The following is a 27,043-nucleotide window of genomic DNA, read 5'->3' as shown; positions in this document are numbered from 1 at the left end:
AGCAGTCCAACAGGAACCGTGGCACATTCAGAACAGCACCTGAGACACATTGTGAGCATTCAAAACACAGTTTAAAAAGACCGCCCGCCCCACCAGCGACAGCAAGAACAAAAATAACCTCAGGGTATAAACCCATGGCTCTTGAGCCATATTTATACACTGGCCATTGTCTCGTGAATCCGGTCCATCCTGTGTCCATCCTGGAGTACACACACAGCAAATTTACTCATGAATTCTTTTTAGAGTCGCTGGCCTCTTAATGCATTTTTAATTAAACACTTCCTAAAAAATTTTAGCTTTCTACTGGAACACTTTGGTGTGTGTATTATGTCGTGTACCTTTTTAATCCAGGCTTGGGCACCAGTATTGGCCAACTGTTCTTGTGTCAGGACCTGTACTCCCGTACTTCCTGTGAACTGGCCAGGAATAGAGTTCAGCTGAGCCCAGGCATCGATCTGAAGAAAAGAAGATGACTCAATTACCTAGTTAAAATTACTCAGCTGGTTAAAATGCCACTGGAATTAACGATTTAATTCACTAAAAGAAATGGTTTTAGTTCGTTCCTGAAAATGCTGTATTACTGGCTTAGATATTCAATTTTTAAGACCATATAGTGATTTTATACATATTTAAAATTGTTTCCCAGGACACATCCTCAGTTGCAGGCTTGCTCCCACCATCCCCACCCTGATCAGGGTGCATGCGGGAGACAACCCATCCATGAGTCTCTCCCCCTCCATCCCACTCTCTCCTAAAAAAATTTTTTTTTAAACATTTCAAAGAAGAAGCAGTTTAATAACATTCAGTGAATCCCATTAATAACACAAGATTATCAAGCAATGTATTTCCTATCTGTATGAACAAGTACTTACAGAAAGAAAGGTAGAAGGGAAAGCTGTCCATTGTTAAAATCAGGTGACTCTGGACCCTGGCTGACTGGGTTGAATGCCACCCTCTCCACTTACTAGTTTTGTGACCTTGGGCATCAGTTAACCACTCTTTAGCTCAGTTTGCATCACTGGAAAGCAGGAACTCATAATCCTACTTTCATCTCACAGACCTATTATGGCCAATGCGCTATTTTTATAAACCAAATTATAAACTCAGGAGGAAATTTTTCCTATTTTATTTGCTTTAGAAACAGTTCCTGTCATATAGTACACAATAAATATTTACTGAAGGAAGTACCAGGAACCAAATCACTGACATTTAAAATAAGCTAATTAGACCATGGTCATCCTATATAAAAGGCCAATATGCAAATAGACCGAACAGCAGAACGACCAGTCGCTATGATTTGCAATGACCACCAGGGGGCAGACGCTCAAAACAGGAGCTGCCCCCGAGTGGTCAGTGTGCTCCCACAGGGGGAGCACCGCTCAGCCAGAAGCAGCAGTGCTAAGGAACCCTTGGGGGATGTCCGCCTGCCAGCTTCATGGGGAGCGAGCCTAAGCAGGCAGGCGGACATCCCTCACAGGCAGGGCTGAGGGACTGCCCCACCACCACCCCCAGAATGTCGTGCACCAGGCCTCTAGTTTAAAATAAACTAAGTAGGCCGTGGCTCAGTGGTTGGAGCATCAGCCTGTGCACCAGAAGGTCTCGGGTCCAATTCCAGGTCAAGGGCACATAACTGGATTGCAGGTCGATTCCCACCCCACCCCCTTGGGGCTCATGTGAAAGACAACTTATCAATGTGTCTTTGCTTTTCTCTCCTTACCCCTTACCTTTCCCCCTCCCTTCCACTCTCCCTAGAATCAATGGAAAAAATATCTTCACTCCTCCAGTGAAGATTTTAAAAAATAAATGATCTTTCCCTTGGATTTTCAAGATTAAGAACCTACATTTCAACAGCATGCTACTGATTTTGTCAACAATCTAGTTAGTAAAAGTCTTATTTAGACATTAAACTACTACATACCCGTTCCTGAGCTCGATTTAACATGCTCATGGCTTCAAGGTCAAATGCATTCTCACTGAGTCTTTTCTGAGCAAGTGCCCGCTCACTCATTGCTGTAGAGATGTCCACAGGCTAAGAAAGAAAACATAATTATCTCAAATTACGATAGAACCCCTAAGTTCAGAAAAGTGCTCATATACTTAGTTGCTATGTATCAAAAACAAAATCACAGTCTTATGTACCTATGAACAGTTTTATAAAGTAGGCAGAAGACTGAAAAGGGTAACCTTGGGAAGCAGACAAGGAGTATTTCAGGTAAGTTACGAAGTGTCAGAGGAAGCAAAATCTGACTGCTTGTGTTCTGTATCAAATTACAATCAGAAAATTCCTTGAAAAAAACCTCCAACCTTCACTAATAAAAGTGTTTTGCAGTAAACTGAGAATTTTTTGAACGATTCTGTATTACTTGCAGTTTTCATTTTAAACTGCTTATCGGCATAACCTTCAGAAGCAATAAACTAGGTTCTTGAATAACCAAGCAGAAAATCACTATCGCGTCAATCACCTTTCCTCTACTCCTGTGCAGATCTCTTTACCTGGCGGCTTTGCAGTTTGGTTTTAAGAACTAAATTTTATCAAAATACTCATTATGTAAATAAATGGACCTCTTTTCACTTTATGTACATTCATGACCAGTCAAATATTTGGGGGGGGGGGGGGGGGGCACGAGGTACATTTAAAACAAAGTTGAGACATGTTTGAAAAGTCTTAAGTCCTTTTCAAAGTTCATAGTCTACTTGTAAAAACTTTATGCTAAGCAGGTGACAATGATTTAACTTTCTAAAGTTTTTCATAATGTCCAGGAAAATTCTTAGGGCAAATTCCCAATTTGTCAGGTTTATGGAAGGCTCAACCACAGAAGGAAAAAGCCATCAAGTGAGTGAGTATCTGATGTTTTTTGTTCTAATATTAAGAGAGCAGGTGGATCTGTGTCAACTAACCAGTTATTAATACTTTTCTTCTTCTGACACAACATAACCAACCCATTAATATCTCCTAGTTATTTCACCCAAGAAAATTCATTTTTGGAAAATGCTGTATGTCATGGGAAGGTTTCCCTATATTAATGTAGAGAGAATAATTAGTAAGTACTGCATGGGTATGATAGTAAAACAAGTTCACAGCTAAGGATTTGTTTAAAAAGCTAAGTAAAGGCGACCTGTAATTTCATTGTATATTGTGTATAAGACTTCTTTCAAAATAAGACCTATATAGTAGAGAAGGGTGTATGACTAAGAATAATTCTACCTCATGCATAAGGATTACTAACCTTTCTTTTCCTAACTTCAGAGGCCCTTAATCACCCTATCATTCCTAGTTCTCTCTTTCTATTATTTCTTTAACAAAATTAAAGACTTTCTTACAAAGTAGCACAATGTATAGATTCTTATACATATCTTAAAATGAAAGCACAATTAAACTGAATTCATTCTGTATTTACTAAACTGTAGATTTCATAAATGATTATCTTAATTTCTTAGTCAACTTAATAAATTACCCACATTAATTAGAATTATTTTGGGGGCCTATAAGAAGTCAGACTAACAAGCTAAGAAAATTTATATTCTCACTTTTCGTTTCTATTAGAATTCTGACTGCTGGGACTTTCTGGTCAGAATTTATATTCCTTTGGCCTACCTCAGATGTTTCCTAAAACTCTAAGGATTATTGATATAATTTTAAAAGGCCCATAGAATAGACCTTAATATTGTTCATTACCCTTGTCAGAATTACTTTGGATCTCATAGCTGTCTAGGTATACATTGGTAATAGGGTTTCATTCTAAAAACGTAAACTCAGGAAATAGTGGGGGGAAATCTACCTACCAACCATTCCCAAACCCTGACCCCCAATCTCCAACTATAAATTAGCCACACACACACAAAAAATAATTAATATGGCTCTGAAAACTCCAACTTTTCTAGAATAAAATTAATCCTTCCCCACTGGAAAGCAAGTGAATCTACCTCTCTATGAATTCATCCTCCTGAAGACATTCTATCTTCACACTGTTTTCTTTTTAAGACTTTATTGTGGAAACAGGTAACCTAATGCTTCATCACTTATTCCCAGGATGAAACTTCTTTCAAATCTCAGTAATATTTCATGTCAAATTCACATCACATTCTGAAAAGAACTTTAACATAGCAACCTTGGATGCTTCATATAAATTTCCGTAAGATACAATTACAACCAGTTTTTTCCTGAGGTAATATAATTTCATTTATTCTTCAATAGGCTTAGCAAGTTAGCTGTAAGATCATGTCAAAGCTTTATTAAATAATAATTTGACTATTAATTTCATATCTTTTTAAATGTGAAGAAATATATTCAGAATGCATCAGGATTATCTTAACCTCTTAAAGGATCTTAAGAGTTTGTATCAAAAAGCACGTTTCCCAGTTAACTCAGGATATACAATAATGCACGAAAAGCCAATTATAAAATCCCCAATGCGTTGATATTCATGGGCTAGGCCAAACATTTTTTATCAGTATAAAATTACACCTACCCTTTACATGAGCAACATCCAATGGAATTTCCTAGTGACTGCTAATGAGCACTTAAAATGTGGCCAGTGCAATGAAGCAACTTGACTTCCCAGTGGCTAATGACTTCTGTATTGGAGTACACATATACAAACAGTATACAGTAAACTATACTGTACAGTGAAGCTTTAGAGCCCTCACCAGCTTTTAATGTTGCTCAGAAACAAGAATGTGTGCAAGGTACCAAAATGATACCAAAAGGCCTTCTAAAAACCAAGGAAAAAACTTAAATCCTATAGAATACTTTATCAAGATGTCATCAGCAAGCTGTTTCAATAGATACACTATAGACTTTCAACCTAATGTATAAAGTGTAATTATCTAAAGCATAATTATAATTCTGTAATAATATTCCAGGCATTATAATGAGGGAAATATTTAATTTCCTTTTCCCAAGGACTTGTTCTGAAATATGAAATCTACATAGTGTTTTGAACAATCCTAGTTCTCGCATTAACAGAAACCTATTCAGGTTATTTTGCCTTCCTACTTCATTGACACAACAGATCAGCACTCCTTCTATAACCTCCCCCGGTGTTAGGGGAGCACACTTGCCCTTTCCACTGAAGTCTGTGCTCCCCTGGGTAGAGTGGTCTGGAGTGCAGGGGCAGTGCAGAACACGAGGGAGTGGAGCAGACCAGAGCAGGCAGAGCTGCCTCACAGCTGTACTGATATAGCCATGCTATAGCCCCACCCAAGTTTCCTTCTTCACTGAACCCCTCAAAAAAGGCGTTTGGAATAGTAAAATATGTAACATCATTAGCACCATGTAAGATGCATTTCAGGGCCTTATGTTATAAATATGTTCTTTATCTCCTCATTGAAAAATCTTTCTAAGTTGCCCTGGCCAGACTCAGTGGTTAGCGTAGGCCCGTGCACAAAGGTCTCAGGTTCAATTTCCAGTCAAGGGCACATACCTGGGTTGTAGGTCTGATTCCTGCCACTGGCCGGGGCAATTTGGGAGGCAACTAATCAATGTGTGTGTCTCTCACATCAATGTTTCTCTCTCTCCTCCCTCCCACCACCACCCCTTAAACAAAAAAACCCTTTTAAGTCAATTTATTTCCCCCTTTTGTTAATCTAACTATTTACATAGATAGAACAAATATCCTAAGTGTTTCTTAAAAAGACAATGAAAGAATATAAAGTGAAAATTATATTCTACACAAGTAATTGCAGGTATCTCAAAGACAGCATAAAAGAAAAATTTTAATTATAGTGGAACTGTAAGAAAAAACATGATCTATATATAAAACGTGATTTTAAAATATTTAGCAAAAATACAAAAGTTCAGTTATAAAAGAAAATGACAACTACAAAAACAAAAGCTGCACTATTAAATCTAGAATATTTCAGTTAAATGTGTTTGATTCGTTTTAAAAAGTGAATTATGGATATTTTTATAAAATAATCTAGTGCAATGCTTAGGTTTAACTTATACATTTAACCTAAATGAATTATAACAGAAAACAGATAACCTATTGGCTTAAGGAAATTCAGTGATAATCCCATCTAAGGAGAGAATGAATAACAAGGCTATATTTACATTCTAGTACGCTAGGAACTATGTGTTCAATTTCCAAAGGAAATTTTCATCTTGCCTCAAGAACTTAAACTAAAAACTTTATAAATCTAGAGCTTCTAAACACTGAAATTTTTAGCTCCACTGGGATATGGAAATATTCTTCAGTAATAAAAACCAAGCACACAGCCTAAGACAAAAAAATACCTTCGCATGTAAGTAATCACTAGACCTTAAGGGAGGGCACCTTCTAAAGCGCTAAAATATTTGTGCTTGTTAGCAAACCCAAGGAAGTTCTGTCAAAGATTACATTTAAATCTTCTACCCAATAAGTCTTTGCTAGCTTTATTACTAAGAATTAATGCCCCTGAGGACAATTTTTTAAATATTAGTTTTCCAACATTTTTTCTATTCATTGCTAATCAATCAGATTCACACAAATATGGTCAAAATTCTGTAGTCATTCTTTACTGTCGATGATGCTGGTTGGCAGTAGAGCACACACAATCTGATGAGTAGACAATCCATAAGAAATGGATTTGCTGATCCATCCACGTCTATTCAGTTATGTCAAAGAGCACTCAAGTGCAAGACAATGGAAGGGATTAAGATTATAGCAAACTAAGATCAAATCTGTGACCTTTGCCTAAATGTTTTATGCTCAATTTAAAGAACCACAAAATCTATTTATTGAAATGAAAAAGAGCAATAAGAAAAAATACTATTCAGTTAAAATATTGGCTTTAAAAGACTTTACACCCGACAGAGAACCAAGAGCGCTCATGCTCTCATAAAATGTGACTAACAGCATTCCACAAACATTGGTATATAGAACATCAATCTTAAAAACAGTATTATTTCTAAGACACGGCTAAATAACTAGAACTAAACATTTTATATGAACATTTCCTCTAGGTGTTTTATATTATTGCTACAGAGACCTGAGGGGGTTTGGGAGGTGGGAGGATCCTGTCCCTTTTCCTAAAACTTTGGGATTGTTTTGCTTCAAGTTTACCTATATGTTGTTTGAGCCTAATAATCTTCTAAGAAATTAGCTTAGAGTTCTAATATCAAAAAGTTGTGTACATCCTCCCAAAGGAAAAATCGGCTCTATTTATGTAGCTTTATTTACAGAAGCTTTTTCCCTCCTGTTTTAATAAAACACTTCTTTATACTTTATAAAATCTGAATACCCACCTTCCCCCCAAAATTTCTTTGAAATAAGTATTCTCAACTTTCAATTAAACTCTGACAACCATTTTAGATGCCAAGACTAAGGCACCTGCCCCCCATCAGTGTTAAGACTCAAACTGGCTGAGCACTAAGCTTCTAATATAAATATGTAAGTAGATGTATATATAAACTCTGTCAAAAAGAATGGTCATCAGCATTCACTCAGCACTTGAATAGTTATAGTCACTATCTCCGCAGAAAAACCCCTTGGAATTTTGTAGTATTTGTGGGGCTTCATTCATCAGGAAATATTTCTCACATCATCACCCTGCAAAGTCTTTTCCAACTCTGTTAAATGCGTAATCTGCAAGAAATTACTAAAAGCATATGAATCAATCATAATTTCTCAGTCTGTTTAGCCCTCTTATGATTTATATTCAACTACTACAAAATTTAAGTTAGTTGCAAATGTCAGTTCCCCCTTTCCCTGTTCAGATGTGCTGGTAGCTGGATTTGGGGATTAGCAACTGAGCTACTCAGGTTGTTTCAATAAAATACTATCCAAACCAGCTACGTGACGGCCTAACTTAGATTTTTGAACCCTATGTAACTCTGATCATCACTGATGGCTGTAAGTTGTACTGGCTAATTTTCATGTCCAGTCAGCTTCAATGTATATAACTTTTCTCCTTTAAAATGCTACAGGTCAAACACACACACACACACACCCCCACCCCCCGCGCACACACAGTGAAAATGTCATCTGTGAATAGCTCAGGGGAAAAAGGTTTCTGATTTGGGTTCTGTTCACTTTCTGATTGATCTATAATACTGGAGGTGTTTAGTGGAAGATGACCATATGGGCGATAAACAGAACCTGAGGTGAAAAGTACAGGTCTCTCTAACATGCATATCCCATAACTGCAAGAAAAGGGAGTGGGGAAGAAGTCCCACATTGTAAGGGCATCAGCATCTAATCCAGTCCTTGGACAAATGTCTGGGCTTTGGAAACAAAGGGCAAGAGGTGATGACTAGGCTATGGTATTTTTAAAACTCCCACACCCCCCCTAGTAATTCTCCACCCTCCCGTATCCCCCAAGCGTGATTTTGCACAACAAGTTAAATAAAAGTAAACTGTTTATTAAAAGATACAGCAAAGGTACAGATACAGAGATACATACAAAGATACATATATATATATATATTTACATATATATACAGTCTTGCTGTTTTCATGTGCACTATATTTAGCAGCACATTTAATCAGGTGGCATTTTAATGGGGTTGTTTTGACACTTGGCGTTATTACTGCATCATGACAAGATACAACTATAGCCTCGTGAAATTTTCAAGGTGTGAATTCCACTTCTCCAACTTTCATTAGTAGCCAAAAGAGAAAGGAGAAGGGAAATGGAGTACACCAAGGCTGAGCATTAGGTTAAACACAAGAATTCCAAAGGGCCAAGGTAGCACAGAGAAGGGAAATGATTAAAATTAAAGGCTATCTGACAAACCACCCAGAGAACAGTAAGAAACCATTATTTACGGGCAATAGGCTATGTATTCAAAATGCTCACATCAGCCTACAATGACCTTTTTCAATCCACTTCTTGTGTTGAACCTGAGGATCTGCCTCTGTCCGCTCAACCCCTCCAGCCAGTACATTTGCTACCACCAAAATCTAGAGCTATAAAGCCTTGAAGCAAAACGGGATGCTAAATAGTTGTACCTTGGGCTACCCTCCCACAAGTGCAAGGAGGGCCCAATGTTGGGGAGGGATGTGACAACACTGTTCTCTGCAATTCGATGCTTTTCACTTTGTGGCTTGGTTCCACAAAGTGAATTGCATCGAGTTACTGTCAAATGAGAAGCTGCGGGTTGTTTCATCTGTCGTTTAACCCGGCCCTGCCGTTTACCCCGGCCCTAAGAAGAGTGAAACAGAATCCAAATCAGATATAAAATAACAATAAAATGGCAGATTCAGGTATAAAAAAAAAGAAAAATACATAATATTCCTTTTACTTACCTCAGAGGGCAGATTGCTGCTGAAAACATTATCATCATCTTTGTTTTCTTCACCATTTTTATCCACAGGAACCCACTCTCCGTAAACACTGTCTGCTTCCTTTTTTCGGTGCTGAGATCCAGATGACACAGGAAACTCTTTTGTTAACGTGACCTGGCTTTTTGGAGGCGTGGGCTTTGCTGCAGCAATCTAAAAAAATAAAGTTTCTAAATTACTTTCCAACAGTCTCAGAATGACTTTGTTCTTTACTTCTCAGTATTTAATTCAAAAATTAAGCTAAATTCCATTTGAGTCTTATTTAAATATTTAAAAGTTCCATAAGTTGTGCTGTTTTAATCAATTCATAAACACTAATACTCACATTCAGGTTGAAAAATATGGGTTTGGGTTCACTGAGTTTAAAGGGATGATGATAAAAAGGAGGTTCTTCTTCCTCTTCATCCGAAACATGAGGCTTATTCACTATTACATCATCATCTTCTTTACTCTGTGCAATCTGTTTGCATTTCTTAAAAAGTAAAAACAAACAAGATAAACCTTACACTTTAGGTAAAATACAAAATGTAATTTCTTAAAAGAATGAAAACTACATAAAATCAACTTTCAAAACTAAAATGAGATTAATGATGGGCTATAGATAGGAAACTTGGCTTATTAGTATTATTTAAACACACTCTAGCTGGTCAGTCAGTCAACAACATTTATTGAGCACCTACTATGTGCAGAGCACTGTACTGGGCACTGTCCAGGGTATACAAAAAAGGAGAAGACATGGTCCCTGCTCCCAAGGAGCTTACAATCTAGTTTAAGAGACAGAATACATACACGTGAAATAGTTGAGGAGCGCTTTTACAGAGCAACACAAGGAACAAGTGCAAACTGATATAATACAAACTGAGTACATAAGTGCCGAGAGAACAAAGGCTTAGGAGAGAATAGAATCAGGCAGAATTTGATAATCAAAGGATAGTCCTTGAAGAGTTCTAAGCCAGATTTTCATAGTTGAGAACAAGGACTGGCAGGAAAAGGAAAAGATCCTAGTCAGGTGGTGTTTAAAAAAAAAAAAGTGAGAAGAAACTTATTAGGAAGGACAAGAGGGCTAATGATGAGGATAAAAACATAGGGAAACACTGTGTTCATAAGTTTTGGATAAGGAATTTGGGTTTGATAAGCAAACAATAAAAGCCTTTACTAGGTCCTTAAATTAAAAAAAAAAAAAAAGTTGTACTTCATATTGTAATAAATCTAAATGATGAAACAGATTAAGAAACTTTATGATCCCCAAAGGTATGGTAAAATGAAAAGATGTGAAACATTGCAATTGGGTTGGATAGTAACATCTCTCCATAAATGTCTTGTAGGTTGAGTCTCTAAAGGACTAGAACTCAAGATTGGAAAATAAGGCATGATGGAGAGGGGGTGTAATTGATGAGGTCTGACACAAAGCAAAGTCAATTCCTTCCTGTCCGAAGGAACAGATTCCATTACCTGGCTTTATAAAAAGGTCAGAGTAAATTTGGGTAGACTTGTCTCTTTACAAGCAGAATGCCACATCCATTATCAATTGAAAATATTACAATAGGATAAAAAGCTCATTTAGCCAAAAACAGAGTATACTACGCTTGTAACCAAGGGGAACAGAATATATTGACAGTGGCAGGCTGGCATAAGGCTAGCCGATAGCAAGTTTCAATATATGAAACAGTGTGGTATTTCTGGATCCTAGCAGCAATATTTCAGCATCCTCCCCCCTCCCCGAAAACCAACAAAATAATATTAATAAAACAAAGCCAAAAACAAGCCTCATTTGAAAAGATCAAATTCTTAAGAACAAAAATAAGTGTGTTTAAAATATATATATGTTACTGCCAAAACCCGAACCGCAAGGAAGAACTGATAATGGCCGGCCATTATCACCAATGGCTGGTACCAAACAGCCAAAACCCGAAATGATGATGCGAAAGAAGTTCCTTTCAGGCAATGGCCAGCTATTCTCATTAATTTCCAAGCTCCGGTGGCAAAAGATCATTTCTGAAGATTGTCTGTGTCTTTGCGTATATGCAGTACACTCGTGGCGATCAGTGAACACGTCGTGAATGGAAACGAAACTGTAGGCGAGCTTCTGCGTGTTGCTCACTCAACACCTCCTCCATTCAAACGAACCGTCCCACTCCTCAGTCAGTTTGGCTTCTAAAACTGGAAAGCAAAAGTAATGGGAAGTAACTTTTAGCTAGCGGAGCTTAGCCATCCCGGATAATGGCCTGCTAAACAGAGCTTCTGCCGCTGCCACACCTGTATTTCGGGTTTTGGCCACTCGGTGCCAGCCATTATCAGTTCAGCCCACAACTCGGGTTTTGGCACGCTCCAGAGTCAACATCACTGGAATAATCCATTTAAGAATTAAAACAAATTCTGTCTAGCTTACCTCCGTTAGTTCTTCTATAGTAGCTCCTCCTGACTTTTTAGCAACTTTCTCTTCTATGGTAGGTGGAGGTGCAGGCTTTAGGTTTGGCGGTAAAGGAACACCAGCCTTAGCACACATGGCAGCTGCATTAGCTTTGGCTATTTCAAGTAATTGAGCCTTATCTGTAAGAGGAAAAATACAAGAAGCAGTTTTCCCAAAGGTTGTATTTTGTATTATTTTAAGTTTTATATGCTAACAAAATTGAATACATCAACTTTCTGCTCTAACTTACAATGGTAATCAAATCACTCTTTGAGTCAAAAGTTTTTAAGAGAATGCCTATTTAAATTAAGGCCAGCCTGGCCGATGTGGCTCAGTGGTTGAGCATCGGCCTATGAACCAGGAGATTCCAGTTCGATTCCAGGTCAGGGCAAATGCCCAGGTTGCCAGCTCGAACCCTGGTAGACGTGCAGGAGGCAGCCAATCAATGATCTCTCTCATCACCGATGTTTCTCTCTCTTCCTCTGAAATCAATAAAAAAGTTTTTAAAAAAATAATTAGGTCCACTTTTAGGTTCCCATTCAAATACTATAGAAAATACTAAATTATGTAACTACAATCACCTTGCCACATACCTGCCAGAAGATCCATACCTGCCAAAACCTACTTTGTTTTCCAAAATTATCATGCCCTTAAAATTACTTTCCTTCTAGCCCCAACAAGTGTGGCTCAGTTGACTGTCATTCCGTGTACCAAAAGGATGCTGGTTCAATTCCTGATCAGGGCACACGCCGGTGTTTCAGGATTGATCCCCAGTAAGGGGTGTGCAGGAGGCAGCCTATCAATGTTTTGTTCTCACATTGATGTCTTTCTCTCTCTCTCCTTCTTAAAAAAAAATCTTTAAAAATTTACTTTCCTTCAAATATCTGACATTTTAAACCACTTATAAACCACTTGATCCCAATTCAGGTGTCACTATTTCTAACAAGTCTTAAGTCATAATTTAACATTCCTCTCCACTGTGCTTCCAAAGTGCCTTACCTATCCTATACCAGTACTTAAAGCAATCATAACATGCTGCTCTTTTTGGCAGTTTTACTATTTGGCAGAAGAGACGAATATGTATTTTACCCATGTCTCCTCTACTAACTTGTAATCACTTCAGGAATTAAATACTATTCCTCTACTCTGAATAAAAAAAGAACTCAAAATTTTTTGTTGAACTGAATGCATTCTCCCTTATTGTTCGGTTAGGGTCTTTTTAGATATTGTGGCTAATCCTCATTCGAGGATATTTTCCTGTTGATCTTTTAGAGAGTGGAAGAGAGAGGGAAAGACAGAAACATTGATGGGAGAGAAGCACATCGAATGGCTGCCTCCTGCACGCGCCCCCAACAGGGCCTGAGTGGGGGAGAAGCCTATAACCAAGGTGCGTGGCCTAGAGCAGAATCCAGCCCAGGACCCTTCAGTCCATAGGCCGATGCTCTATCCACTGAGCCAACCGGCTAGGCGTCTTTCTCTTTAGACAACACTAACTTGGAAATGTCCAACTACCGGGATAATTATCCATTATTTCTGTAGGTAGTCATGCATTATCCCACAAGCTTTAACCATCTATGTGCACTTCTTAAAATCAGGGACACTACAGCACTTTTTTTTTTAAAGGAAGATTATTAAAATCACTTTAACAAATGTCACTTTATTTTACCCAGGTAAATAACTCCCCACATGCAGAATTCCCTATGCACTCCCACTACCCATTATACCATAAGAATTACCTACACAAACTTTAAGGGTCTGATATTGCCATTTTAAGACATGTAACTGATCTAAAAAGAAACACTGTAACCTTAGGCTTATTTGTAAAGATTTATGCTGAAACACATCCAGCAACAATCTGAGCATACACTAGCCTGGTACTTAACTGGATTTCTGCTTCCCCTTTCTGGTTATGGAAGACGGGTTCAAGCAAAAAAAAACATTCAAGTATGGGACCACCTTGGTTCTATCATGCTCCAAAGTAGGTCTTTGAACTCAAACTACACAAGTACTTATCCCTACATTTCCTAAACACAAGCTTAACTAATTAAAAAAATTTGAAGAGAAATATTTATCCTAAACCACTAACCCCAAATACTCCATTGGACTCAAAGAGCAGGAACAACTCAGATTTGAGCCGTGCTCTCCCATTACGTTTCCAGCAACTTACTCAGATCTGTCAGGCGTTTAGGCGATCGGCCTCTTTCTGAAGATCGGGACCGTTTCCGGCGGAGGGGAGACCTGCTAAACCTTCTTCGTAAGGGTGTCCGTGATCGCCTTAACCTGACTGGTGAGATACTGAAGCTTCGTCTTCTTACCACCGACCTTGATCTTCTCCGTCGGCTAGGAGTGCGGCTCCGTCGGCTAGGGGTGCGGCTCCGTCGGCTTGGGGTGCGGCTCCGTCGGCTTGGGGTGCGGCTCCTTCGGCTCGGGGTACGGCTCCTTCGGCTCGGGGTGCGGCTCCTTCGGCTCGGGGTGCGGCTCCGTCGGCTCGGGGAAATGCTAAAGCTCCTTCTCCCCACAGATCTAGATCTTCGTCGTCGACTCGGAGTGTGACTCCGACTCCGCCGACTTGGGGTACGACTCCGAGCTCTCACAGTTTTCCGATTATCCCTGGAGCTTGATCTTTTCCTTTTTCTTTCCCTGGACTTGGATCTGTGCTTTGGAGACCTTTTGCGCTTCTCTTTTGATACAGATCGCCTTCCTCTAGACTTTGATCTTGACCTGCTGCTCCTCCTCCTGCGTCTTGAACGTGACCTTGAACGTGTTTGAGAGCGACGAGACTTGGACTTAGATGATCTCTTCCTTGCCCTAGAACGAGATTCACTGGTACGTTTGCGTGATTTGTGTTCTGAAGACTTGGACCGCTTACTTCGAGATCTTAATGAAGAGTCTCTTTTCTTTTCTTTCTCACCTTTATCACGGTTCTTATTTTTCTTGCTTTTTTCATGAGTGTCCTTAACTTTCACAAAAATTTCATAATCATCTTTTTCCTCTGAAGATGACTCTGAAGCTCTTTCTGGTATACTCATTACAACTGGACTGGCAGCAGATTTGTCACGTTCAACTTCACTTGCAAGTAAAGGTCCTTCAATACCAGCTCTGAGGCTTGTAAGACGTTCCATGTCCTTAGGAAGTAATGGTCTCACTAAATCTGCTTCATTAATATCTTCAATATTGGCAGGAAATGCAGATTCAGACACTGTCTCCTTAGCAGGGAGTGGTACCTCTTTATCTTCACTACTTTCTTTAGGGCTGAGAGCAACTGCTAATGTCTGGTCACTCTCCTTTATAGGTAATGGTCCTTCTGTATCATTGCTAATAAAGTTATTAGATGGCAAGTCAAGATGAATGTCTTTAGCAGGCAAAGGTCCCTCTATGTCAGCCTCACTACCACCACTGGGGCTAGTGGAAATTACCATGTCATGTTCAGTATCTTGAGTAGTTAAAGATACTTCAACATCATATTTACTAACTGAACTGAGAGCAGATACTGTGGCAAATTCAATACCCTTACTAGTTCCCAGTGTATCAGGTTCGACAGCAAGAGGACCAGCAGAAGATAGCGTTCCTCCTGCATCAGCTGCACTAACACTAGGGCAGGTATCCAATACTGTGCATTGTTTAGTCTCACTGATGGCCAAACTTTTCTCTTCACCAATTTCACCAATAGCACCAGTGCTGGCAGTGGACATTGTGCTATGTTCCATGTCTTTAGCAATTAAGTGATTATTTATATCAAGGTCTCTATTTATACCATGTTCACTTTCATAAGAGTCCTTCTTCAGGTGCTCTTCATCATGTGGCTCTTCATCTGAGTGCATGGGAACCTCCTGCATACCGATCTCTGGAGTAAGATCTTGATAAGTAGATATTAAATTCATTCCTGTTATAACACCAGACCTCAGCATCACAGAGGCAGACTCTAAAGCCATCTCAGTCGGTGTTATTTGAGTCTGCTCTGAGACAGTCACAGCAGGCTCTGCAACTGTCACTGTAGATTCTTGGACAACAGGTGGTTCTGAAATAATGTTAGGCTGAACTGATACTGCTGCTTCCAGGACAGGTACAGCAGGCTCCGGGGCAGAAACAACTGGCACAGGAATGGTAACATGCTCTGGCTCAACCAAGGCCATGGGCTCTGGGACAGCCTCAGGTGATGGCTCCAGTACAGCCTTGGCCAGTGGCTCAGGGACAGTCACAGCCAGGGGCTCTGGGACCTCAGCTGAGGGCTCCGGGACAGCCTCGGCTGAGGGCTCCGGGACAGCTTCGGCTGGGGGCTCTGGGGCAGCCTCGGCTGGGGGCTCTGGGGCAGCCACGGAGGGTAGCTCTGAGATGGCCATGGCTGACAGCTCTAGAGCGCTCTGTGATGGCTCTGGAATAGTTACTGCAGGCTCCAGGAGGGACACAGATACCTCTGAGGCAACATGTCCTGGAGCTCTCATGGAATCAAAGGTTTCTGCTGTCTCTGACATAATAGAAGGCTCTGATGTTGACATAGTTGGTTCAGCTGACATCATGGTAGTTTCAGGTACCATGTAAGTCCCTGGTCTCTCTGGAACTTCATGCTCCTCTGCTTCTGCAGCAGACTCTATAGGTGCTGATGTAACCGCAGACTCTGGCTCCAGTGGTGGCTCTGGAACAGTCATGGCAGCCTCTGACACAAACATTGAAGGCTCTGACGCTGACACTGAATAATTAGCAGGCACCACCGAAGGCTCTGAAATCTCACTTTGACCCGCAGGAGGTTCAGGCAGGGATACAGACTCTTCAGGAGGTAATGGTGGCATCTCAGTAGGCCAAGTATTTTCAGCTGTTAATGCCGACTGCTCAGTGGGTAATGCTGTGCCTTCCGGTGGCTCCTCAGGAGGCAATGGTGGTGTCATTGGTGGCTCTTCAGGTGGCAAAGGTGGCATTGTTGGAGGCTCTTCAGGAGGCAAGGGTGGCACCATATATGCCTCTGTATATGTATCAGTATAAGAATCAGTGTAAGAATCAGCTGCCATAGACATCATTGAACGATCAGCAGTATAAGATGACATCATAGTTCGGTCAGCTGCAGAATACGATGACATCATAGACCGGTCGGCAGCAGAGTAAGATGACATCATAGACCTGTCAGCCATCATTGATCGGTCCGTCATCATAGAGCGCTCATAAGCTGACATCATAGAGCGCTCATAAGCTGACATCATGGAGCGCTCGGCCATAGGGGACATCATAGAGCGCTCATAGGCTGACATCATAGAGCGCTCATAGGCTGACATCATGGAGCGCTCAGCCATAGGGGACATCATAGACCGCTCATAAGACATCATAGAGCGTTCATAAGATGACATCATGGAACGTTCTGCAGCATAGGACATCATCATAGAACGTCTAGATGCCAACATCAGGGGTCTGGGTGCTAACCTATATGGTCTAGGAACGGCCCTATAGGACCTGGGTGCTATCCTGTAAGGTCTAGGTGACATCCTATAGGGATCAGGAGTAAGTCTGTAAGGATCATGGCCTAATCTATAAGGGTCTTGCCCTAATCTATAGGCATCATGACCTAGCCTATAAGGGTCATGACCTAACCTATAGGGATCCTGAGCTAACCTGTAAGGATCCTGAGCTAACCTGTAGGGATCAGGAGATTTTGAACCCAGCATAGAAGAATCTTGGGTACTAGATGCTAACATCTGGGCATCCATGGTACCAGACGCTAACATCTGAGCATCCATGGTGCCGGAAGCTAACATTTGAGAGTCCATAGTGCCAGATGCTAACATCTGAGAATCCATAGAGCTAGTTGCTAACATCTGGGAGTCCATGGTGCTGGTTGCTAACATCTGGGAGTCCATAGAGCTAGTTGCTAACATCTGGGAGTCCATGGAGCTGGTTGCTAACATCTGGGAGTCCATGGAACTGGACGCTAGCATCTGGGAGTCCATGGAGCTGGTTGCTAGCATCTGGGAGTCCATGGAGCTGGACGCTAGCATCTGGGAGTCCATGGAGCTGGACGCTAGCATCTGGGAGTCCATGGAGCTGGACGCTAGCATCTGGGAGTCCATGGAGCTGGACGCTAGCATCTGGGAGTCCATGGAGCTGGACGCTAGCATCTGGGAGTCCATGGTGTTAGATGCTAGCATCTGGGAGTCCATGGTGTTGGACGCTAGCATTTGGGAGTCCATGGTGTTGGACGCTAACATATGGGTCTCCATGGTGTTAGAAGCTAACATATGGGATTCTTGGGCCATCAAGGGATCCACTCCTACTGTTATAGAAGTCTCCCCCACTAATGTAGTAGGCAGCTCCTGTGCTACCGTATTATAGGATTCCAGCGCTGTCGTCGAGGGCACCTCCAGGGACTGCGACACGGTCATCGTTGACAGCTCCGTTGTCACCACAGACTGAACAGAGATCTCCAGCGCCACAGTTGCCGCAGGCTGCCCAGGCAACTCTGGCGCCCCAGGCTGCCCTGGCAACTCCAGAACCCCTGTTGCCAGAGGCTGCCCCAAAAGCTCTAGTGCTCCAGCTGCCCCAGACTGCCCCGCGAACTCCAGTGCCCCAGTTGCCATGAGCTGCCCAGGCAACTCCAGTGCCCCAGTTGCCACAGGCTGCCCAGACAACTCCAGTGCCCTAGTTGCCGAAGGCAGCCCTGGCAACTCTGGCACCCCAGTCACCGAAGGCTGCCCTGGCAACTCCAGCGCTGTCGTTGCCACTGGTTGCCCTGGCAACTCCAGCACCATCGCTGCCTCAGGCTGCCCCAGCAACGTCGTTGCTGTTGTCACCTCAGGCTGCCCAGGATGTTCCATCGCTGTCATCCCCACAGGCTGCTCCAACTCTGTCGTCGTCGCCGGTTGCTCCGTCAACTCCATTGCTACTGTTACCGCAGGCTGCCCTGGCAACTCCTGTGCCGTCACAGGTGGCTCTGGTACCTCCTGTGCTGGCTCCAACCCCATGGATGGTGCTGGAAGCCCTGGCAATTCCTGCGACAACTGAGGCACTGATATCACTGAGGGCCCCGGCAACTCAGACACCGCTGTCGCAGGGGGCCCTAGCAACTCAGGCACTGGGGTAGAAGGGGGCCCTGGCAACTCTGGCACCGGGGTAGCAGAGGGCCCAGGTAACTCCAGCCCTGGAGTCACAGGGGGCCCCTGCAGCTCCGGCATGGAAGTCGCAGGTGGCCCCGGCAACTGCATCGCTGAGGCCACCGACGACTCCGGCAGCTCCAATGCTGTGGGCTTGGGTAGCTCCAGCAGCTCCTGTGATCTTGTCATGGATGAATCTGCAGTCTCCGATGGTACTTCTACAGGCTGCTCTGGCAATCTTAGGTCTTCAGTTTCAGAAGACTCTGCAATATCCATTGTTGATGTGCTTGGTTCAGGGTGTGCCTCAACAGGTGTCTGTGATGATACCATAAGGGTTTCTGATGGCTCTAGCACTTTTGCTACTGGAGGCTCCAATATGGTCTTTGATGGCTCTGGAGATGTGCACTCCAAAGATTTCAGCACAGACTTCATCTGATACTCCATTGACATTGTTACAACTGGCTCAGATGACTTTAGCACTACTGTTGTAGTAGACACCGGTGCTGTTGAAAAAGAATCCAGAATCTTTGTCATGGGTGGTTCCAGCGTTACTGCCACAGACTGTTCTGATTGCACAGAGATTACTGATGTAGATGCAAGTGACAGTTCTGCAGTTTTTGTAGCTGGCTTCAGAGTTTCTAAGGTGTGGGACTGTGACACCTCCATTGAGACTACAGGAGGTTCTAGCACAACTGCAGGAGTTTCACTGGTCTCAGAGAGCCCAAACGCTCTTACCGGATGCTCCAGTGCCATTGCTGAAGGCTCAGAATCAAACTGCAAAAAGGAATCTGATTCTAAATCCATGTTCTCTTCATGATGTGATTTTGCCTTTGATTCAGATTCTTCTGGCTGCCTTTTATACTTTTTTTCCTTTTCTTTCTTCTTTTTCTTCTTTTTATTTTTGTGCTTTTTATGCTTCTTTGACTTTTTAGTGGGAACTTCATCAGTAGGGTCTGTTTGTACAGAGACACATCTACTTTTTCTGGAGGCCTCTTTCAAGTCTGAAATTAAGAAATAAATTTTAATTTGTCAAACAATGGTTTAGGTAAATCATATAAGCCAAGATTTACATTCCATGGTAAGACACCACAGTATAACACTTCTTGTTAAATAAAAAGATACCAAATAAACTATTTTTCATAAGCTAATTATCTTAAGGTTGACACTTTTCCAATACTTCTACAACTAAAGATTGGGTGAAAAATAAGTTAATAGCTTATGCCCTGGCTGGATGGCTCAGTTGGTTGGAGCATGGTCCCGAACACCAAAAGGTTGCAGATTCAATTCCTAGTCAGGGCACATAGTTAGGTTGTGGGTTCGATCCCCGGTTGGGCACATATGGGAAGCAAACAACCAATAGATGTTTCTCTCTCCCCCTCCCTCCCCACTTAGCTTCTCTTAAAAAAAAAAAAAAAATCAATGAAAACATCATTGGGGAAGGATTAAAATAATTTTTTAAGTTCCTAGTTTGTAACAAAAGCTTTAGAATTACATTAAAATGTGTTTCAACTAAATTCATTTAAACAATTATTTTCTGCAGCTCTCAAATTTTAGCAAATTACACTTATAGATGAATCTTTCATATTATCAATTATTAGAATTTCTATAAAAAACACCCACGTGGAATTTTCGTGCTTAAGTGAATTCCCCATGGGGTTGTACTAAAATTTTTATTTTCTCCTGTTTAAAAAAAAAAAGTTAAATAATTGTTGTATTTTATAACCCCTATTTATACAGAAAGCAACATGGCATTGGATCTGTAACAAGCTGATTGCTTTCAGATCCTAAATCAATCCACCACTAACTAGATGAATGGACTAGGCCAAAGTACTAACACTGTCACCTAGAGTAAAGGATGAGGTGAGTTAAAACATACAAAGTACATAGAACAATGCCTGGTGCAAGTAAGCCCTCAGTGAATGCTAGTGATTGCTCTTATATACGTAAGCCTGAGTAACAAATGGAAAGTATCAATATGGAACTTGAATTTATCTTAATCACACCCATGTTACATCCTAATAAATATAATATCCTTTCCCACAATAATCTTCTAAAATTGGTAACAATTTTAATGTTTCTCCAAAAAAATATGCTCATAATAAAATCATTTTGGAAACAAATTTCTTACAGCCCTTAACATGTAACTTAAGAGTATTCAACATCCTCAGGTGAGGACTGACAAAAAATTAGAACATTTGGCCCAGCCAGCGTGACTCAGTGGCTGAGTGTCGACCTATCAACAAGAGGTCACGGTTCAATTCCCAGTGGGAGGCACACAGGAGGCAGCCCATCAATGATTCTCTCATCATTGATGTTCCTTCCTCTCTCTCTCTCTCTCTCCCTCCCTCCCTCACTGAAACAAAAAATAGTTTTTAAAGAAAGAATATTTCAATTCATCTGAAGAGTAGTAGTTTATATTCCACTTTATAACCAGATGGGATTTATTCTAATGCCAGTATCAAATTAGATAAATCTTAGTGATCCCAGAAAAAGCTGATTATAAACCTAGTCCATTAAGGTTATGGAAAAAATAAAACAACATATAACAAGACCTATTTCAAAACAAAACCAATCCATTTCTATCAACTGTCTATTATGCAGCAAATTATTAGCTAAGTTATACTTCAATCAAGAAAAAGTTGCTAGGCCCTAGCTGGTTTGGCTCAGTGGATAGAGCATCGGCCTATGGACTGAAGGGTCCCAGGTTCGATTCTGGTCATGGGCACATGCCCAGTTATTGGGCCTGATATCCAGTGTGCAGGAGGCAGCCGATCAATGATTCTCTCTCATCATTGATGTTTCTATCTCCTCCTCTCTGAAATCAATAAAAATACATTAAAAGAAGTTACTAGACCCATGAATCTAAGTATGGCTAAAGTCTCTGCTTTTTAACCACATCCTATACCCAAAATAAAAATTTTAATTTAAAAATTTTTTAAATGAGCCCTAGCCAACTTGGCTCAGTGAATAGAGCGTTGGCCTACGAACTGCAGGGTCACAGGTTCGATTCTAGTCAAGGGCATATGCCTGGGTTGCGGGGCGTGAAAGAGGCAGCTGGTCAATGATTCTCAATGATTCTCTCTCATCATTGATGTCTCTCTCCATTCCTTCCTCTCTGAAATCAATAAAAGCATATTTTAAAAAAATATATCCTATTCCTAAGTAAAAACCAACAAAAAACTTTAAGAAAAAAATTAAAATGAAAAAATCATATCAGTTTCTAAAACTAAATGAAGTTATTGCAATTTTTGTAGTTGATCGTAACTTTTGTTTCTAAAGTTTTCATTTCTAAGCATCAATTATTTACCAATTCCAAAAATGCTAAAATCCAAACAATGATTCCTTTGCATTCACTGCACCTTTAAGAGGGATAGATGCAAAAACAAGGCAATCTCTACACACGATTTTTAAATAAAACCTCCCAGGGTTTTAAAGTCATTACAAATGTGGTCCGGGCTCCTGTACCTTCCAAAATGGACATTTACACAATTGTTCGATGAAAACCTGCTTTCAAAATCCCGGCACCGAGGCATAAGACTAAACCAAATAAAGATAAAGGGTATCCCACCGCCAAAGCAAACAATGCATCATTACTCATATTTCAAAGCCAAACAACATTTTCAGTAAACCAATTAAACTAAAACTTAAATATACTGAAGTTTTAGATCTACTGAACATTTTAAATTCCAAGCAGTCAAGAAATAACACTGCTAAACCATTAAAAAATCTCCAGGTTTTTTACAGCTGATTATCTCCAGCTTACCTGGCTTACAGCGTAGTTCTGTATCTAGGACCCCAGAAAGTACTTCCTCTATCTTCTGAACTATTTCTTCATTTGGTAGGCTCCTGGCGGAGGCAGCTGCATCCTCACCTGCCTGGTTTCCTTCGATAGGTGTATTTGTTTCACCATTGAGCTGGCCTTCACTCCTTCCACTTGACCAAAAAAAGTTATCAAAATTCATTAATATTTTTACCATACCATATAATTAATATTTGTAATTAAATTATTAAAATAACCTTATATTAATACATTTCACAATTTTTGTATTACTTTCAGATGGTATTGCCTACCAGTAGTACTTCTTTAACACTTCCTACTTATAGTTGGTACATTTTTATTTTCACATAATTGAAGTTTTTGGGATCATGAAAGTGAAGAAAAAAATCTTTAAGACAGGTTTCTAAACTTATCTTCTTAAATAATAAAACACTCCCAGAACTATAAATTGAATTAGATTTTAGTTACCTGCATATTTAATGCAGGTAACAGAAAAGTCATTAAAATCACAATCAAAAATCCCCCCAAATATATATGACAACATTATAATAGAGGCTATAGCCACCATAAAGCCACACCTCTCCATGAATCACAATCATCAACAACAATATCAAGGAACATAAAAGTAACCACAGAAACATCAAGTAAAAAGGGTAACATATAGGCTCTGGTCAGTTAATAAAATGCCCAAAAGTTTTAAAAGAAAAATATATTAGCCCAGCCAGGGTTGACCCTCAACCTGTGCGTTCCAGTGCACATGCCGAGGTTGCAGACTAGATCCCCAGCAGGGGGTTTGCAGGATGGAGGAGGCAGCCTATCAATAATTCTCTCTCATCACTGATGTTTCTAACTCTCTCTCTGAAATCAATTTTTTTTAAAACATATTTAAAAGAAAAAAATATACGTAATTTTTACCTAGTCATAAAAAATCCTAGTAATTATCTGTAATACTATCAACAAAAAATATACCTTAAAAATCCCAGTATTCAATTTCTGGAGATAAAATAATTTCACATAAAAGAAGTAACAATTCACTTATACCAACAATGGCTTAATATATTTTCAATTCACAGGGCCAAAAGAATCTTTTCCTTTAGTTGAGGTAAAATTATTGTGTATATAGATATATATATATATATATATATAAAAGTTTCAGGTGTACAATATTATAATTTAACATCTGTATTCACAAGTGATCATCACCAAAATTCTAGTTATTACCATTCATCACCATACAATTGACCCCTTTCACCCAACCCCTCTCACAACCACCAATCTGCTCTCCGTATTGAGTTTGTTTCGTTTTTTTACATAGAAGAATCTTGACAAAAGGACATGCCAATTATCCAGTCATTTTACTATTTTTGTGTAGATTTGAAAAATTGTTTTTGAAAAATAATTTCACCAACACATTCAACTGAACCTAAATTTTGGCTAACAAAAACAGAATTATGCTCCACTACCTGATAAAAGTCTGAAATTCCAAAAAAATAAATCAGCAGTTAACTGTTATTCAGAAAATTTGGTTTTCTACAATGAATCCCATAATAATAAACAAGGTTCTACACTTTTAAACTCACTTAATCCTAACAAAACTCTAAAATCAGCACTATTATTCTGATTTTATAAATGAGGAATACGAGGCCCAGAGAAGACAAGAAACCTAGCTGAAGGTCACACAGCTATCAAGAAGTGAAGCAGGTATTTAAAGCCAGAGCTCATACTCTTACAACCACAACCTATTTTAATAGCTTATCTTAACTAATTTAGACCAATAATGTATTACATGTTACCTGAGAAGCTAATATTCCTCTAGTAATAAATTGGGTTGTTTAACATTCTTTTTTGACTTTCTTCAAGAGCTCTTTATTTTGCACTTTTCCTAAGCACTTTACACATACATATTACCTTACTAAAAAAGCAATGGATTTAAAAATCAGCAAAGCACAACTAAAAAAAAAAAAGTCTGTGAGAAAGTAATCATCTTAAAGCTATTAGAATGCTTACAACAAAGACTTGAGATAACAATTTCAAATAACCTAAATATCCATCAATACAACAAAATTCTATGGAACCATGAAAAATATCCCAAAAGACTACTGAGACTGTGATAAAAGGCAAACTTGTTCATAATTTCTTCGGTGAAAAATCAACACTAAACAAGATGATCACATTTCACAAAACATGTATGTGCTTCTGTATGCACGGGGGGGGGGGGGGGGGGCACGACACATCAATGACTATGTAGAGGTTTTAAAATTTTTCCAAAATTTTTTTACAACCAAACTGACTTTCTAATAAAAACTGATTTCTTGAAGGCATGAAGCTATTACAATAAGCAAACGCAATTACTTATTTGCATGACTATTAAAGTTTTCAAAAAATACATCTCCCCTTACCTCAAATATTTTCTCATCACCCTAAAAACACAAGCATGTAATAACAAAATTTTAAAAAGGAACGAATTGAATGAACGGATATGTTTCCCACTTAAAAAAAAACACAAAAAAACAAAAAACAAAAAACCCCAAACATGTCCCGTAAAAATAATGGTCCTTACGATACTATATATGTATATCATTGCCCCAATAGCTGCATGTTAATTTGAGCACTTAATTTACAACTGCGTTTCCGGGTGATTTTCACATTCACGCATTACTCTCGCTCTTAACTCGTAAAATACAACTAGCAAAAACGTCTGAACTCGCAACAAATACGTTATACAACCCCAAAACACGAAGACAACCAGCCAGCGGACAACATGCCCCACGCTAGCTTCCTTTCTGAGTAAACAACTATTTCTTTGGCAATCTCTTCCAGTTTAAATTCTGTGGAAGCGAGGATGTAAGTCCACCAGCCATGGCAAAAGTAACGAGTTATTCAAATGTGTCCACGGGGACAAGGGGAGCAAATAAAAACGTGTTCCCTACACACAAAGCCCACCGTCCACCTGCCCAATTAAGAAGTGGCTCGTAATGGAGAGAGTCCCCTTCCACCCTTACCTCGAATATTGTGTCATCGGGATGTTTTAATTTGAATTCCTAGTCGAGGAGAACGCTGCCTGGTGGCAGGCACAGTGCACTAAGGCCCAAATAATCTAATTAGAGGATCCCGACCCCCGAGATGGTCGGAAGCTGGCAGGACAAAGCGGATTTCAGTTGACTCAAGCCTCGGCCGGCAGAGACCCTTTCCGGTCGCGGGCACCGGCCGGCGAAATCGGCGGAGGCTGCGGGGGGGGGGGGGGGAGACGCGAGGCGGAGGAGGAGCCGAAGAGGAACTAGGCCGTCTCGACGCACGACCAGGCCCACCGCCGCGGAAGGGTCGGGGGCGATCACCCAGCGGCGGGGCGAGCGTCTGTGCCCGGTTCCAGCAGAGGGAGCCGGGCCGACGGTGGAAAGGGCGAAGTTCCGCGCTGGGAAGGGAGCGGATGGGGGGGGAGGGCGGAGGGCGGAAAATGGATCCCGGGCCCAGGCGGGGCCGTAGCGGGGCCCGAGGCGAGGAACGACGGCGACTGTGGATAAAGGTGCCCTACGCGGGGCCCCGCCCGTCCCTGGGGAGCAGAAGAGGCTGGAGAGCGCCTACCTGGAAAGCTCTTGTTGAATTTCCCGGAATTTACTGACCACGAAAGACCTAAAAATCTGCTCGATGTTGGTCGCCATGGCGTCCGCTCCGTTCTCTCAACTCCTCCTCGCTAGTCCTCCAGGCTCCCAGAATGCCTCGGGAGGGGGCGCAGCGGCCAATTCCGTGTGCCGCCCTTCTGATTGGCTGATGTGGGAACGTTGGGCGCCGCACGCTCCGCCTCAGGGCCAATCAGAGCGCACGGCCCGGCTCTCCTCCGCTGTTTCCGAGCCGCCGGGGGAGAGCTGCTGACGTTTGCGCCGCGCACGGCCCTGTCCGCCATGTTAGTGAGTGACGCAGGCGCCATTACAGGAGCAGCCTCTCGAGGCGACTTTGTCAACCCGCAGCGGTGTTGGGGGGCCTAAGAGGCCCTAGCCGCTCAGTGCCCGGCGTCAGGGAAGGGACCGAGAAGAGAGACGTGGCGTTCGACAGGGCCCCCCACGTTCATTCCCAAGGGCTTGCAGCAGGGACCCGTATCCGGGAAAGCACCCCCAGCGCCCGCCCCTGCTGTGAGGCAACGCGAAGAGCACGATTCCCCCCCCACCTCCCATGACACCCGATAGTCGGTGGGGAGTTGGTGAAGCAATAGGCGGAGGTCGCGAGCGACCTGCGTCCAAAGCCCGGTGCATTCTGGTCAGCAGCCAGGCCGCCCTGACTCGGGAGCCACGGATCATTAGCTACGCGCGGCTGGCGTTTCGGGCGCTCCCCGCTCGGAGCCGAGGCTCCCGGGGAGGCGCAGAGACGCCGGGAGGCCCTGCACGCGGCCGTGTTACATTGCAAACGCGCCAGCCCGGCGGCTGCTCGCCCGCCTCGGGCCGCGCCCCAGAGCGCCCGGGCCTCGCGCCCCCACTCCTCGCGGGAGGAACCGCGGCGCGCGCGGGCCAATGGGGAGGCGAGGCCC

The 27,043-nt window shown here is 41.6% G+C and overlaps 1 protein-coding gene across 8 annotated transcripts in view; it reads right to left on the bottom strand.

The window, feature by feature from the left end:
• SON (SON DNA and RNA binding protein) overlaps positions 1-26,643 on the bottom strand; it is a 33,814-nt gene extending 7,171 nt beyond the window's left edge. The window contains exons 1-8 of one of the 8 annotated variants that reach the window (XM_059686358.1): positions 26,107-26,639; positions 22,510-22,679; positions 13,841-19,747; positions 11,653-11,813; positions 9,589-9,735; positions 9,228-9,416; positions 1,919-2,029; positions 339-455 (exon numbers count right to left, since the gene is read on the bottom strand). In XM_059686358.1, coding sequence (XP_059542341.1) covers positions 339-455; positions 1,919-2,029; positions 9,228-9,416; positions 9,589-9,735; positions 11,653-11,813; positions 13,841-19,747; positions 22,510-22,679; positions 26,107-26,183 — 6,879 coding nt within the window. In that variant the 5' untranslated portion in view covers positions 26,184-26,639. Of the gene's footprint in view, positions 1-338; positions 456-1,918; positions 2,030-8,325; positions 9,125-9,227; positions 9,417-9,588; positions 9,736-9,913; positions 11,424-11,652; positions 11,814-13,840; positions 19,748-22,509; positions 22,680-26,106 lie in introns of those variants that run through there. The other 7 variants (XM_059686355.1, XM_059686356.1, XM_059686357.1 and 4 more) reach the window with 7 other exon arrangements.
• Between the last annotated feature and the right edge of the window lie 400 nt (positions 26,644-27,043).

Source organism: Myotis daubentonii, chromosome 3 (assembly GCF_963259705.1).
Source record: "Myotis daubentonii chromosome 3, mMyoDau2.1, whole genome shotgun sequence".
Lineage (NCBI taxonomy): Eukaryota > Metazoa > Chordata > Mammalia > Chiroptera > Vespertilionidae > Myotis > Myotis daubentonii.
Note: the sequence above shows the minus strand (reverse complement) of the source record. Positions and strands in the feature narration are given on the sequence as shown.